Source organism: Penicillium lagena, assembly GCF_028827675.1.
Source record: "Penicillium lagena strain IBT 129212 chromosome Unknown utg000001l_segment0_segment0, whole genome shotgun sequence".
NCBI classification, from domain to species: Eukaryota; Fungi; Ascomycota; class Eurotiomycetes; order Eurotiales; family Aspergillaceae; genus Penicillium; species Penicillium lagena.
In genome coordinates this window covers 1,855,005-1,870,587 of record NW_026623222.1, presented here as the reverse complement: position 1 = coordinate 1,870,587, position 15,583 = coordinate 1,855,005, and the positions used below count along the sequence as shown (strand labels likewise).

Genomic DNA, 15,583 nt, shown 5'->3' with positions numbered 1-15,583 from the left:
TATCTATTAGTCCAAATCCAAACGTCCCATCGTTAAGCAGTCCCTGGGTGACGTAGAGTACAACGCAAGTGGTCGCTCTCCCCGCCCGTAGTTATCGATGTTATCGCAGCTTCGACTTTCATTCTTTCCCATCGACAGCGATGAACGCGATGCCCTGGCGTCTCTGCGATTCATCTGTCCACGATTTCCCCGATGTCCAGTGATGGATGCTGGCGGTGTCTTTCGACCCCTGGAGGAGTCGCTGCTGCGCGACCTCCCACAACTCCAGTCGTTACGGATCGCACCGCTGCGTGAGCCAGTATCTTCACGAACCCTAAGCGCTCCATCGCCTCTGGAACCCAATGCCAGTGGGGCCCGAGATTCGAAGATCTCCAATACCAGCACGTCTCCCAACAATGCTCCTGCGAAAGCCAAGCCCAATGCAAGTCTTCCTACGGTCACGGAGTTCCTCAATGCTGCTCGATCTAACAAGGCGGACTCTGCGGACTCGCAATCGAACGTGGAGCCGCCCCCGAGACCGATTCTGCCGGCTTTTGTAAACCTTCGAGCTCTGGAAAGGGTTCCATTTTCTTCTTCGTTTGACGATGATGCTCTCCATGGACCTCGCAAGCGCCGCCGCCTAGATATCCAGGCAGAATCATTTAGCGAACACCTGCAACTGCCGATACCTCAGGCACAAAAAGAGCAACGGCCGCCACCCTTTGGACCCTTTGCTATTCTTAATGGCCTCAATGAACCCCCGCCCAACGCTGCTCTTCTACCGCCTATCGAGGCAGGGTCTATCACTCAGCTCCTTACGAAACCCTCGCGGGTAGATGAAACTCTTGAGTCTGGGACCTTGCAGACTTCTAATGCAGGCCTTGTCAATAGTCAACCTTCAGAACGGAGAGAAGCGAGACTCGAGGAGATCCTCGGTGTCACTCTCGACGACAAAGATCTTCTCGGAAGTACTGAAGACGACGGCCAGGGCGACGATGACGTAGAGCGTTCCAAGGCAGTGGAGCATGTGAACGACCCAACTCCAACGATACATGAGAAAGGTCAGTTCGGAGATGGCAAGGAGTCACCGGTGTCCACAAAGGAAGGAAACGAGCCCGTATCACCCAAGACCCGAGGCCGGTCCCGCTTGAATGTGCGGCGATGGACGGAAGAAGAAACGACTGCGCTCCTTCGCGGCGTCGTCAAGTGCGGCATTGGAAATTGGAAGACAATACTCGCGCAGCCTGAACTCAAGTTCAACAAGCGAACCGCTTCCAATCTGAAGGATCGTTTCCGCGTTTGCTATCCTTGGGCATACCGGGCTGCCAATCCAAATGAAGCAATCAAGCAGCTCCACACCGTGCTCTCCAACTCCCTGTTGAAAGCGGATGGGGAGGGCCATGAAAATACACCTGTCAAGCTTCGCCCTCTACAACCGCGACGAACCGCCACCACAGAGTCAGAGTCCACGAACTCCGGTGCGGGAAGCCCACCTGCCTTATCTCTCAGGCCATCAGCGTCTAGTGTGCCCTCCACACCCGACACGGACATACCGAGTAGCAGTGGCAGCATTCAACCGCAAACACCACCCTCAGCTAGATCCACCACTACATTCTCAAACCAGTCACGATCTAACCTCGCATCTCTCGGCATCCCTGAACCTCATGTTACCACGAAACCCAAGCGTCGCTCTCGCCGGCCCTTCACGCCCGCCGAAGATGAGGCCCTTCTGAAAGGCTACGCTGTTCATGGCTTCCAGTGGACTCTCATCCAGCGGGACTCCCGCCTGAACCTTGGCCATCGCAGACCGGCAGATCTCCGTGACCGATTCCGCACAAAGTTTCCGCATGCCTACAAAGACGGTGGATCTGTCAGCGGCAACGCGTTACACACCCAAGCTTCTGGCCAGAACTTATCTACCTCTGCGAAGCCCACTTCCGCGCCGCAAGATCAAGCAGCTAATAATAGCGAACAGAGTCCTCCCAGGGCTCCAGCAACCTCTCACTCGCGTGCTGCTCGACCGAAACCTCGTCATAGTCCCAGCGGTTCGCTGTCCAACCCCGGCCCTCTTGATTCATCTCTTTTACTGCCTGTACCGGCACAGGGCTTTCTTGAACCTTCTGCCTCGTCCGTCCCGGCGTCGGCAGGTATTATTTCATTCTCTCTGGATGAGAATCCTACTGCGGGTGCTTCCTCAGGAGTCGACACCCCGTGGGGGCATAATACGCTTGCCCCAATGGTTTGGGATGATCTGAACTGATCCAAAAATGGGCATTTACTGTCTGGATTTACTCCTCAGAAACGAAAAAGCGATCATCTGCAGTTCATTCTCTTATTGCATTCCAGGTGTTGGGTTTTCGGTTGACTGATTGTTTACTTTCGGGTTTTTTGTTTATTGTCTTGCTAAATGCTCCCTTTTTCACCTTGATCGATATCCCGCAGTACACGATGGCTTTTGAATCTTTTTCAATTTCATTCCTATACCTTCCTTCCAAAGATCGTAGATGGATCAGTAACTCTGCAATCTACCGCCCAATGACACGCGCAGATTACAATGTCAATTCCAACACTCGGGCGATGATAAGACGAAAAAAGGGTTAAATGAGATTCAGCAACAGACCGAGTTGCACCCACTATGCACTAGGACGGAGGAAAGACACAATAGAGCAAGGTAAATTACTTCAGCTTGCAAGAAAAGGATATAAAACAACAAGAAACGCCTATTCATAGAAAAAGAGGATATCGACGGAAGCTGCGGAAGCAGATGGGAGGAGCAGTAACGTACAGGTTCTGGCCACCGCCAGAGAAGACCGAGAAAGTGCGGGAAAGAGAGAGAGAGAGAGAGAGAGAGAGAGAGAGAGAGAAAGAGAAGGAAGTGAGGAAGACAGCAATTGGAAAAAAACACAGTAGACTTTTAGCATGCCATGCCATGTTGACTGTGAAGAACGAATGATTATAAAGCCCAGAGCTCTACCACGCATTCCGATCCCAGTTCGGATCTGCAGGAGTGGTCAGCGGTGTTCCAGTACAGGGCGTCAAAGATATAACAGAGATGCGGGCTAAGAAGAAAAAAAGAATAGAGAATATCGCACCTTGTATGAAACTCGCCAAAACTTTACTCCCCGTCTGCAAAAGCGGGTGTCCGGCAACAATCTGCAAGAAGCGCTGCAAACCCTCCCGGCGGTGCTCAATGACATCGTCGCTGAACCGATTGGTGAACACCTTCCCGGGCAGCGGCGGGATGGTGACGCGCGTGCTCTCGCGCTCCAGGATGTCGCGGAAGTACTCAAAGTCCGAGTAGCGGCGGCGCACGATGGAATGTTTCAGCTTGAAGGCTGGGATGTTGGTTTTGCAGACGATCTCGTAGGAGGTGTACATATTGCGGGATGTGCCGTGTGTTTGCGGATTGAGGACCTATTTGTGATTGGCATGCTGATTAGGCTTGGTCCAAATTATTTCTGGGGAGTGAGCATGTGGGCAGGCATGGTGGGGTGATGAGGGGTCGAGACGGTGGGTGTGGGATATCGATGTTGGGGATGTCAGAGTTGGTTGGTATTTTGGCTGGGGTGTAACAATCAATAGATCACTGCCGTGACTCACTTCGATCTCGAGGAAGTTCTCCGGGGGCCCGTAGATCTCCTCAAAGGTCTGCTGGCGGGACTCCGGGACGTGCTGCATGGTTGAGGGGAGACGGGCTTGCGCCGGTGTACAGAAAGAGCGAGGAGCAATGTGGACAGTGCAGAATACGAGCTAGAAGTAGTCGAGCGGAAAAGGACTCTGGGGAGAACGTAACGATAGAGGTGAGGAGCGACTGAGCTAGCGTGGAGAAGAAGTGGTTAGACTTGGGCTGCTATCGGAGGGACTGCGGGGGATCGTTGATCCGGGCCGGGGCTTATCGTTATCAAGTTTAAGTTGGCCTACAAGAGGATTGCACGGCGAATGCGGCACGTATTAATATCTTGATTGAGAGTGGTCCCTGATTGAATGACCGGGGCAGATGCCGTTTTGCTTGTCTGGCCGACAGGAGTTGAGCTGCTTGATTCCGTAGAGTAGCTTCACGCTGGCGTATTGGTGCTCGAATGTGTACACTTTTTGTCCCGACTTGTCCCCGGGAACAAATAATTCTAAGCTTCTCTCAGAAAGCACAAGCTAGACCTGTAAGAATGTGAACGCACAGTCCCCGCGGAGCATGCTTTCCCGCTGATGAATTGGATGCGGGGAACATCAGGTACTTGTTTGAGTCAGATAGTGCATGCCGATATATACCCGAAAGTAACACTTAAAAAAGGACAGCTCCCAAGAAAATGGTCATTATGTAAGACTTCCTTCCGAGATCTTTGAGCCATCATGTTAGCCGTTGCAGCTCTCTGGCAAAATACTTCTCTGCCATATTACCTATCAGGGTTACTGCTATGGGTATGTCCAATAAGTCCCCGCTAGACGGTGAATGAGTGTTGAGCCGCGTCGCTTTCTACAATCCAGGTACTCGTCACAATCATCTACAGTGTGTGGTTTGGCCCATTAGCACCATTTCCAGGTCCATTTTGCGCCAAATTTTCGTCCTTGTGGATTATTCTTCAATGTCGACAAACCAAGCGTTCCGACTCTGTTCTGAGGCAGCATCAACGACATGGTGACTTTGTGCGCATTGCACCCAACCATATCTCCATCTCGAACCCCGCAGCACTGGAAACAATATACGGCCACAAGTCGGGATTTACCAAAGGCCCCTTCTACGAAGATAAGCTCCACCTTCCGTATCAATATCACTGTTTCCGGCCAATTGACTCGTATAGACTGCACCCTTTCATCAGGTTGAGCCTGTCCTTTTCAATACTAGAAGCACCGAAACCCACCAGCGGAAACGTAGATATTTGAGTCCAGCATTTTCGGCAAAGAACCTGAATGAATATGAGCCTTACATGACCGTGCAAATCCAGAAATTAATGGAGTGTTTTCGCCGCATGAATACTCCTCAAGAGACGCAGCTAGATTTCAACGAGTATGGTAAGTTTGATAGACATATTCCAAGAACTAGTCCGAATTGACCCTGTAGTAGCAAATTACCTAGCTTTCGATGTGATCAGTTAGTCTTCCCAGCACGTCCTTCTTACCTCCCAGCTGATAAACATGAATGCAGGTGATTATGCCTTTGGAAGATCATTCGGATTCCTCTCCCAGCAGCGTGATCACCTCAACCTTATAGCAACAATTGATGCTCGTGGAGAAGTCCTCAATGCACTGGGCCACGTCCCACAATTCCTGCGCCCTCTCATGAAATACTTCTTCCTCGACCCTTTCTGGCCTAGCGGCCTGCGTGCAACATCAAACCTGGCAACAATAGGCACAGACGCTTACTATCTCCGCAAAGACCAGCAGGACTCGCGACGAGATCTCCTCAGTTTCCTGTTCAGTGCCAAAGATCCAGGGAACGGAAAGCCTCTCTCCGAGAAAGAGATTATTGCCGAGTCTATCTCGTTTATCGTGGGTGGCAGTGATACCACCAGCTCAACAATGACGAATGTCGTTGATATTGTCTCCCGCTTGCCGGGGGTCCGGAGACAGCTTCAGGCGGAGTTGGATGCGGCGTTCCCCGGACAGATGCCAGCCAGCTGGGTAGCTGATTTTGCGACCGTTAATAAGCTTCCCATCTTAAATGCCGTTCTGCGTGAGACGATGAGATTCAAGCCCACGAGTTCTACGGGCTTGGAGCGAGTGACGCCGGCGGGAGGGAAGATGATCGCAGGGAAATATATCCCAGAAGGTGTAAGCATTGGCCTTGCTCAGGAACTCACTGATGGATGCTGAACATCATGGCAGACCTTGGTTAGTGTGCCTACATTGAATATCCACCATAACTCGACCATTTTCCCGAAGCCGGACGAATTTGATATATCACGTTGGCTTGACAGCACATCTTCAACATTATTGGATTCCTTTTATCCCTTCTCTCTAGGACCACGCGCCTGCATAGGGCGAAAGTATGTTCCGCTCTCTTCTCTGTCTGATATATTTTGAAGCTGACTCCCGCGAAGCTTTGCATGGATGGAGATGCTGAAAACACTGGCAACAACCCTGAAGCTATTCGAACTGGAAAGAGTGGAAGTAGCGGGCAGTGGCATTCGGGAAGGGTTCTTTGTGAAAAACAAGGAGTGCCATGTAAAGATCTCCTCTAGATAAATAAATCTCTATACTTATTGTCGGGCTTAACGGAGATTGATTGGGGAGCGATGACATAACTCGGTTATCGATAAGCCCCCTCACTTGCTTCAACTCACCATTGTCAACGCCCCCGTAATGGCCTCGCCCGGATCCTCTGACAATCAGGCGCCTTCAAACCCATCTACTGTGTGGCATCCAGCGCAGGAGTGGTTGGAAGACGATGAGCAAGATATGGATTACCACCCGGCACAAGATACGGATGACGACGATGAGTGGGAGGACCACATGGATGATGGATCGGAAGACGACGGCGCGGGGATAGATGTTTCAGACGGTAGGAAGCCATTGTGCTCAGCCTTGCAGATGTTCTGACTGTTCAGCGTAGAGAACCCGCATGTCACTCTTGGCAACATTCATATCGAACTTGCAACAGGTGATGAAGACGAGCAGGATCAGGATGGAGATCACCCACGAAGTATGTTCATGAGAAAATACAAGGGAATAATTTCTAATGCTTGGTTGTAGTTCCGGCTGCACGGTTATTTGAATTACTCGCGTCGAGCGGTCTCCAACACATACTTCAGTCCAACGGATGGCCCGGCCTAGCACAGGATGAGGAAGACGAGGACGACGATGAAGATGATTATTACTTTAGTGCTTTTAGGAATCGGCCCAGAACCAGGCGGAGGAGCGGGCCGGTTGAATACCCTAAAGTGCCTAGCGATGAGGGCACGGAGTTGATGGGTGAAGGCCACTTTGGATCCGATCAGTATTACGTGGATCGCCTGAAACAGCGGAAAAAAGCCCTTGCAATGAACTTGATGTGGCGAGAACTCGGAATTGATGTACATGGAGTGCAGAAGAGAGCGGATCAGGATATTTCCCAGGTATGTTGTTTTGAAATGACGAAAAGCATAGTGCACATAGCTAATATACAACCGTGTAGAAACTGATACCGGGCTCCGCCGCAGATCGGATCATCCATTACGACGCACGAAGTTACTCTGGACAGTTCTCGGACGACGGAAACTTCTTTTTTTGCTGTGCCCAAGATTTCCGAGTTCGGATGTACGATACATCAAATCCATACGAGTGGAAATACTACAAGACTGTCGACTATCCTTTCGGCAGATGGACCATCACAGACTCTACGTTGAGCCCTGATAATCGTTTTCTCGTGTACAGTTCAATACGAAGCAAAGCCTACCTTGCCACAACAGATCCGGAGGATGATTCGGACCCGAGTGTGCTGGACTTTTCCGCAGTACCAGGTCGGAGACGACAGCGGCAGGGCTGGGGTGGTCCTGACTTTGGGGTATGTCCTGCAACAGATTGCCTGAGCGCGACTGGCTGACTTTACTGTCCGTAGATTTGGTCTCTGCGGTTCTCTGGAGACGGCCGGGAGGTCGTCGCGGGAACAGATGAGGATTCGGTGATTGTGTTTGATCTCGAAACGAAACAGACAGTCCTGAATCTCCGAGGTCGCCACCAGCACCATGTCAACGCGGTCTGTTTCGGTGACTCTTCTTCTCCACATATCCTCTACTCTGGCTCAGATGACACGACACTTCGGGTCTGGGACCGACGGTCCATGGGCGATGGGCGAGAAGCAGGAGTATTCATGGGCCATACCGAGGGGCTGACCTACGTCGACAGCAAAGGCGATGGCCGGTACGTTCTTTCGAACGGCAAAGACCAAACCATGAAGTTGTGGGATTTGCGAAAGATGATGACCACCGCCAAATTTGATACTATTGATCCCAATATCTATACAACTGATTTTGACTACCGCCATGGCCCATACCCCGACGACTGTTACCAGCCACACCCGCACGACTGCTCAGTGGTCACGTTCCGTGGCCATCGCGTTCTCAAGACTCTGATCCGCTGCCACTTCTCCCCTCCCGGAAGTACCAACTCTCGGTATGTTTACAGCGGCAGCGAAGACGGCAAAGTATACGTGTACAACCTGGACGCCACCCTGGCAGGTACGATCGACGTGAGATCTGCAACGCAAAACTCGCGGCCCCGTGAGCCAGATCCCTTCTCCGCGGCGTATGGGATGGGCGGCGAGATGATGTGGCGGACCTGTGTCCGAGACGTTAGCTGGCACCCGAATGCGCCAGTCCTGGCAGGTAAGTGACTGTCAATGCGGTTGGTTCAGGGGACATAGCTGACCCAAACTAGCATCATCCTGGAATGGATGGGGCGGGTCAACGGGTACCTGTACTGTGCATTCCTGGAACGATGGTGCCGCAGATGACGAGGGCGACCCTCCCATTGGTAGAAACTACGACGGCAAACTGCGGCCGATCCCCGAGTTCAACGAGTTCCGTGACATTGCCCCGACGACTCAATCGCGCCGCCCACTGCGAAGTCGGCCTGTCCGGCAACTGTTTGTCGGCAGTGAACCTGATTCTCCGGAGTGGTAGCGAAGAAAATATTGGGATCGCGAAATAGAATTGGAGATTTGGGGTGTTCAGCAGGCAGCGAGATCTCCTTGGGAATTGATATAGTGCATCTTAACCGTTGCCTACACATATGCTCTGGTTGCATCGCAGCGTGTAGGAATAACGAGTGATATGACATGCAAATACGAAACTCTTTCTCTCTGTCTCTCCATGTTGTGATCAGAAAGGAACCCCTGTTGTGGATTGCTCAACGATGCTAGGGTATCTCATGGATCGCACCGCCCCCGGTGCGTCCAGATTATGCGCCCGTAAAGATAAAAGTACACAGAAAAGAAAAAGTTAAGAATAGAGACCATCATCTGCAGAACAAAGGGGGTTTCAAATGCGCAAATCGAAATCGAAATCGAAATCCGGGGTCCTTCCTCTTGTAGTTGTCTCCGCTCATCTCCGGACGCGTACGACTGACCGACCGAGGCCATTGACCATGCGAATCGAGTTTAAGCACCGCCGACGAGAACCTGGTTGACGGGGATGTGGACTGCGGGGAAAAGGAGCGACATTAGCAGGGAGGTTCTAGAGCTCGCCAGGACACGACGCTGGGGTAACGCATCGCCACGGCTGCGGCACACTTACTCAGCTTGACGAAGTAACCGATCGCGCCCTGAAAGAAAGACAAGGTCAGCAACAGCTCGAGATTATTTCTGGCGGAGAGGAGGGAGGAGGGAGATGGTCGAGAACATACCATCACGAGGAAGCCACAGCCCACGGCGTAGGAGATCTTGTAGAACTCATCCTTGTCGGCTGTCGACAGGAGGTCAGCATTGGTCCCAGCAGCAAGAAAGCCACCTCATCGACTCACGCTTGGTGCAGCGACGGATGAACTGCGAGCCATCACGCAGGAAATCCTTGGGGATATCAGCCAGCTCCTGGAGAGTCTCAGACATCTTGGCACGGGTTGAGAGACGAGTCTCGTAGATAAACTCAAGGTAGTAGAGAGAGCTGAGCAGGAGGGCACGAAGGAACTGCGTGTCGTGGTCGAAGTCAATGGGCTGCGGGAGTCTCGCGCGGTCGGGCCAAATGGCCTCTCGGGGGCGGATCATCTCGCCCTCCGTCACCGCCTCCAGCAGGGCAGAATCCGCGACCAGCTGATCTTCAACCGCATCAAACCAGCGCTGTGGCCTCTGCTTCTGCTTGCGCTTCTGCTTTTGAGGACGACGACGACGAGACATTTGTTCAACAGAAAAAGGGTCTTGTTTCTGTGATAGTGGTGTTTTCTGGTGCACAGGGGAAAACTGTGTGGTGACAGCGTTGCAAGGTTCACGTTCTGGGAGAGTTGTGCCTGCCCCCTTTCATCATCGTCTTGTGCGCGCCATTGTGTTGTGCGCACACCCAATCCACTGCCTGTCTGTGGCTGCTGGTCTTGTCTCTCTATCATCCTTCTCCAGGCATCGCGCTTTTCCTTCTTCTGGACCTGTACCCGCGCGTCGAGCTCGAGCGCTCTCCTGTCTATCTCATCGCGCACCAGGTGCGGCTTCTCTCATCACCAGAGAACCAGGGTTCTGTCTCTTTCGGATTGTACGTATTACGGAGCACGTTGTGTCTGTGTATTCTTGTCTTCTTGTTTTCTTTGTCCAGCAGGCACTGGGAGCGTGCCGGGACTTGCTGCCTATGGCCTATTCTCTGGGAAATGACTCCTCCATGCTAATTGATGGCCTGTCTCTGCAGACATGTATTACTGAAACAACCAGAAGAGAGAAAAAAAAACAAAGAAGAAGTTTATTCACAAGAATCTCAAGTTCACTTACCTGCTCTGAGCTTGGCCCTCGGCTGATCTAGTGCGCGCAATGGCGACCGAGGACGATAATTTCGACATTGACATCTACGGGGACGGCGGCGGCTTCAATGCTAACGAACCGGATTTCAAGCCGGACGACTCGTCGGAGCTTGTGCTAGACGCGCCCGAGAACCCGCCTCTGGAGAACAACGTGAAGGTCGAACAACCAGAAATAAAACCGGAGCCGTCGCAGCCGTCGGCAACGCCCAATGGAGAGATTCAGCCTCAGATCCAACAGCAACAACAGCAACAGCAGCAACAGCAGCAACAGCAGCAACAGCAGCAACAGCAGCCGCAAGAGCCAGCCGCACCGCACGGGGTGAAGCGCAAGGAGTATGACGACCAATCAACAGACCCGGACGCCACACCGGCGCTACTCATCTCAGATCTGTTCTGGTGGACAACTGATGACGATATTCGGGGCTGGGTCAACCAGGCTGAGTGCGAGGACGGGCTGAAGGATGTCACATTCAGCGAGCACAAGGTGAACGGGAAGAGCAAAGGGTGAGTACCTGCTCAAACCAAACCCTCCCCCCAATCATTGAAAATGAAGCTCATCATCGGGATGTACGAAACAGCCAAGCATTCGTGGAATTTACCACTCCGCAAGCCGCTACAGCCGCGAAACACAAAATCGAATCCCTGGGACTGACAGGTTCCTCCGGCCGCAAGCACGTGGTCATCTACACCAATCCACACGCTAACCCATTCAAAACTCTCCCCAAGGACGCGCCAATGCGCAAAGATAACAACCGGTCCGTCGGCAGCGGCGGCGGATTCAACGCCGGCGGCAACCAGAACTTCGGCATGAACAATATGGGTGGCGGCGGAGGTTTCCGAGGTGGCCGTGGCGGATACAACCGTGGCATGGGCGGCAACATGGGAGGAGGCTTCAACAACCGCAACAACTTCAACGCCATGGGCGGCGGCGGTGGTGGCTTTCAGGGCGGATCCGGGCCTAACAATATGATGGGTGGCTTCCAGGGCCAGCCGATGGGTGGTGGCATGCAGAACTACGGCTTCAATAACCGCGGCAACATGATGGGTGGCATGCGCGGTGGTCCGGCGGGAATGCGTGGTGGTCGTGGTGGGAATAACATGGGTGGACCGAACATGATGGGCGGCATGCCTGGTATGAACCCAATGGGAGGGATGGGGATGAATCCGATGGCCGGGGGCATGGGCCCAATGATGGGTGGGATGGGCGGCAACATGGGCATGCAAGGTGAGCTCAGATCTTCTTTTCTTCCAGCAATTAGCTGCTGATTGACGTTCTGCAGGACAAGGCTTCCAGGGCCCCAACCAAGGCTTCAATCAGGGCTTCTACAACCCGAACCAAGGCGGTGGTGCCGATGCGTCGTGGAACCCGCACGGTGCGAAACGCAGCCGGCAGGAGTGAAAAAGTTATCGAAAAGACATACCTCCAAAAAGGATCCTCGCCTCTCCTCGCACCTCGTTGCTTTCGATAAGATGCGGAAAGCATTACTGACCACTACGTACATCTTTTCCCCTCCCAAAATTCAACTCAAGGCCAAAGACTCTCTTCACGCCATTACTACTACTCACCCTCGCCAACAAATTGGCCGTCTTCTCGCTATTTCTTTTATTGTCATTATGCTTTTCCCCGTCATGGCTGCAAGGGAAGGAAACAAACGGAAAGGAAGGGAAAAGGAAAGGGCTGCAAAACTAGGGCTCGTTCTGGATTTCGAGATCTCTGGGTGTTTTTTTAGTTTCTTTCTTTACTGGTTTCTTTCTCTCTTTCGATTCAACTGATGTATTAGATGCAAGTCAATGGAGTCTGCTGCTTTTGTTTTTGTCTTGGTGAATGCTCATACATAGCATTATGTGTACATGACGCGAAGCCTATGTAGCATAAATCATAGAAGGCGACAGAGGCCCTGGGCCATTATTCCCCCAGCCCAGGCATGCGGATACAGGATAGATATATGTGGCTGAATTCTGATCTAAGAAGTAAGCTTCCAGGTTTGAGAAGCGAGCAAGTAACTATGAAAAGGACTGCGAATAGATAGATCATTATGCGACGTTAAATTCCAGATATGCTAGCGTCGTCTACCTACTGAGCGGCAGTAAGTAATGTAACTGTGCCAAACCATAATAACATCCATAGTACCCTGAAATGCCTGGCATCAAATCCATAAAAATCATAACTTGCGTGGGAACCAAAGATCCTATAAAAAACCAAGGACCTCGACTCAAAGGCAGCCATAACCGACCCTTGTAGTATACACGACTTGTACAGTATGTACACAATTCCTAGATCAAGATCAAAATGGGCCACGTATACCATTTAGAGTGAAAGAATACTTACCAGAAAGCAGATGTTCAACCTGGGTTATCGGGAAACAAGAGGAAGGTGGTATGGTGTACAGAAGGAAAAGGATATCGGCATTGCAATGCATACAATACATCCAAAAAAGAGAAGACAAGACGAAAAAAGCAGGCAGAAAAAGAGAGAGACCTTCCAAGTCAGTGCCAGGAATCATTCAGTCAGCAGCATACCGCCCCCATGACGGCCCATGTTCAAGAAGAAGAGAACAAGATGCATGATGAGCACATAAACTGACTTCAACTCATCGTCGGCGTCATGCGGAACCAGTTTCGAAGACGTATCACCTCCAGCATCATTTATCAAGGCCAGCAACTTCTGGAGCAGCCACTGAAAATCGGTAGTAAAAGCCCATTCGGCTTCCAGTTCTTCTTCGGAGCTCGAAATGGCAGTGACAGACTGAGAAGAAGAGATTTCAAGGGACGAGGAGTCTGCGTTCTCGTCCGTGTCGCCTTCTTTGGTCGTCTTCTTCTGCTTTCTGTCTGGGGACTCGGCGGCCACGGATGACCGGAGCTTAAGCAACCGCACTACTACCTGGACTCTTGTCCGCAGGGTATGGCTGTGGCCAGGCTCTCGAGACTGCGTGTCGCCAGCCGCAACCTTGAATGTCACTTCGACACGTCTGTCAGGAGACACAGCTTTGTGGGTACGTGCTATGTACTGCGGACGAGGCATGGCGCGGCATGGGCAGTTGCATTCCGGGGCAGGCTCGAGGCTTGCGATAGTACTCGGGAGCGGGAGTGAGTTGCTCCGCGGTGGGACGAAGGACAAGTCTGGTAAGAGATGTGAGCATGGACGACTAGCTAATTTATTGGAGGTGGATGGTCAGAACATACAGTCCCAGGTGCCAGGAAGCACGCTTGAAAGAAGCTCTGTGGGGATCCTGTTGACTTGAGACTTGGTGGCCTGAGGATTGATCAATTTGCCGAGTCTGCGCAGTATGGAACGCGGGCCCATCACAGACGGGCCTTTGAGATGACTCTCATAGAGCAAGGGAAAGTTGGGCTCTGATACCGCAGCGATCATCATCGTGGGGGAGTCTCCAAAGCCCATGTTACCGCGGCTGTGGCGGGCGTTCCCGGTGCCGGTTCCATAGCCCTGCGTCCCTGCCCATGGAAACCCCGCTCCGGTATATGTATATGGGTCCGCGGGGAAAGAAGCAGCACCAGCCTGCATGTCTTGGCCAAACCCTTGATTTGGGATATATCGAGGAGTTGTCAAATCAAGCGGGTTGACATATAAAGAGCTCTCGAATGAAACGGATCGAGTGGCCGAAGCCGGGTGTCCACCAGAGGACTGCACCGCAAGCTGGTCAGCGGCACACATGTGGCATCGGCCTGTCTGGAAACACAGATCGCATTTGTTGACGATATGAGGACACCGGGAGCACTTTTGCTCAGGCTCCGGCTGTGGCTCTGGTGGCGGTGGAGGCCTCAAGGAGGAAGAATAATCTGTTCTCTTGCGCTTATACCGGCTGTCAGGGACCGGTTCGCTAGATTGATTGGCGTTCTGCTCACGCTGAGACTGTTTGGATCTTTGGCCAGCCTTGGGGTTGGGCTGTAAGGTCTCCCCGTCGTGTATCGAGTCCTTGATCTCACAATGGCTGGCGAGGCAATTGTAGAACTCATCCCAACTTTTAACACTCAAGGGGCAAAGAAGACAATTGATAGGGCAAGCCAATTCTTCACGGAAATCGTTGATTTCTGTGCGTTCGAAGTTGAGCAGGTGATGGTATTTCTCAGCGTGCTGTTTGACCTTGTCACGTCTAGCCTCGTGACTGGGGCAACCCCGTGGACACCAGTATTTATACTGGGCCTGATGATAAGTCTCAACATGGCGCTTAAAGGTTCCGGTTTTGTTGAAGGTACGGGTACGTTTGACTTCAGGGCATAGAAGACAACGATACGTAGGCTCCTTCGTCGGCTCTTTCTTCGGCTCTTTCTTCGGCTCTTTCTTCGGCTCTTTCCTCGGCTCTTTCCGAGTTCTTGTTCCCAGATCGGTCTCCTGAGTCTTGGTGTCAGGTAAACCAATCCTAGGGTGATCCACGACCATTGAGCGGGCATCATCGAGCATTGAGAGGACCTCATCGAACTGATTTGAATTCCAAGCCTCAACAGCTTGTTGGAGATATCGTATGAATTCGGATTCCTGGGGTTGTCTATAGGCAGGCGTGTCAAACTTCGGGGGATCCTTTTGTTTCAAGCCAAAAGCCTGTTGGGTTTGCTCCAGATCCAATGGACACCACATTTCCTCCATATTCAGAACATCGCCCCCTCCGATTCCACGAAGATCGGTTTGGAAATCCCTGGAGGCGGGGGGTATGGCTGCTTCGGGCTCGTAGGGGTCTAGCTGCCCGGCTTGGCTAGTCGTGCAGCTTGTAGTTCCGAGAGAGGGATCCCAAAGGCCGGATGGTTCCTGATGTCCGGAAGATCAGCTGTGGCCATGAGCTCTTGATCACGAATGACACTTACTGAACCCGAGTCTTGCGACGACGGTGTTGCCATCTCTGTCTTCGGTAGACATATTGTGTCCAGCGAGGCTACCGAATCTGCCAAATTATCGGACGGCTCTGGGCCATACCCAAATCGATAATATGGGAAGGCCATAGCAGCGGCTGCGTGTAGCTTCCCCGGGACAAGAACACTAGCGGTAGGCAGGGTCTCGTCCAACTAGAAAGAAGAAAAACAAAACAGGATAGATTGATTCGACGAAAAGGACTACACAAGAAGTCCTGCGAAAGGAGGGAACCAAAGGTTGGCACGAGGGGGCGGGGGGAGGGTGTGTTTTTGTCCTCGAGTATTTCACCAGGGTTTTGAAATCGCGACGGCCGGATTCGCTTCATTGAGGCCT

General features: G+C 52.2%; 7 protein-coding genes across 7 annotated transcripts; 4 read left to right on the top strand and 3 right to left on the bottom strand.

Moving 5' to 3' along the window:
• Positions 1-97: 97 nt before the first annotated feature.
• Positions 98-2,239, top strand: N7510_000829 (telomere repeat binding factor family protein; the record flags this gene model as incomplete). Its single annotated transcript, XM_056972758.1, has 1 exon — positions 98-2,239. One exon carries the CDS (start codon positions 98-100, stop codon positions 2,237-2,239), a length of 2,142 nt encoding a protein of 713 aa, XP_056837875.1.
• Positions 2,240-2,949: 710 nt separating this feature from the next.
• On the bottom strand, positions 2,950-3,657 carry N7510_000828 (sorting nexin-3; the record flags this gene model as incomplete). The annotated part of the gene is made up of 2 exons (XM_056972757.1): positions 2,950-3,393; positions 3,580-3,657. The coding sequence occupies 2 exons, from the start codon at positions 3,655-3,657 to the stop codon at positions 2,950-2,952; spliced, it is 522 nt and encodes a 173-aa protein (XP_056837874.1).
• Positions 3,658-5,109: 1,452 nt separating this feature from the next.
• On the top strand, positions 5,110-5,787 carry N7510_000827 (uncharacterized protein; the record flags this gene model as incomplete). Its single annotated transcript, XM_056972756.1, has 1 exon — positions 5,110-5,787. The coding sequence occupies one exon, from the start codon at positions 5,110-5,112 to the stop codon at positions 5,785-5,787; it is 678 nt and encodes a 225-aa protein (XP_056837873.1).
• Positions 5,788-6,276: 489 nt separating this feature from the next.
• N7510_000826 (WD40 repeat domain-containing protein) lies at positions 6,277-8,284 on the top strand (the record flags this gene model as incomplete). The annotated part of the gene is made up of 5 exons (XM_056972755.1): positions 6,277-6,475; positions 6,667-6,917; positions 7,088-7,209; positions 7,273-7,460; positions 7,536-8,284. 5 exons carry the CDS (start codon positions 6,277-6,279, stop codon positions 8,282-8,284), a joined length of 1,509 nt encoding a protein of 502 aa, XP_056837872.1.
• A 765-nt stretch (positions 8,285-9,049) lies between these two features.
• N7510_000825 (translocon subunit SSS1) lies at positions 9,050-9,781 on the bottom strand (the record flags this gene model as incomplete). The annotated part of the gene is made up of 4 exons (XM_056972754.1): positions 9,050-9,090; positions 9,186-9,213; positions 9,295-9,353; positions 9,412-9,781. The coding sequence occupies 4 exons, from the start codon at positions 9,779-9,781 to the stop codon at positions 9,050-9,052; spliced, it is 498 nt and encodes a 165-aa protein (XP_056837871.1).
• Positions 9,782-10,396: 615 nt separating this feature from the next.
• Positions 10,397-11,785, top strand: N7510_000824 (uncharacterized protein; the record flags this gene model as incomplete). The annotated part of the gene is made up of 3 exons (XM_056972753.1): positions 10,397-10,890; positions 10,965-11,611; positions 11,667-11,785. 3 exons carry the CDS (start codon positions 10,397-10,399, stop codon positions 11,783-11,785), a joined length of 1,260 nt encoding a protein of 419 aa, XP_056837870.1.
• A 1,101-nt stretch (positions 11,786-12,886) lies between these two features.
• On the bottom strand, positions 12,887-15,237 carry N7510_000823 (putative C2H2 zinc finger domain protein; the record flags this gene model as incomplete). Its single annotated transcript, XM_056972752.1, has 3 exons — positions 12,887-13,506; positions 13,570-15,148; positions 15,205-15,237. The coding sequence occupies 3 exons, from the start codon at positions 15,235-15,237 to the stop codon at positions 12,887-12,889; spliced, it is 2,232 nt and encodes a 743-aa protein (XP_056837869.1).
• Positions 15,238-15,583: the final 346 nt, after the last annotated feature.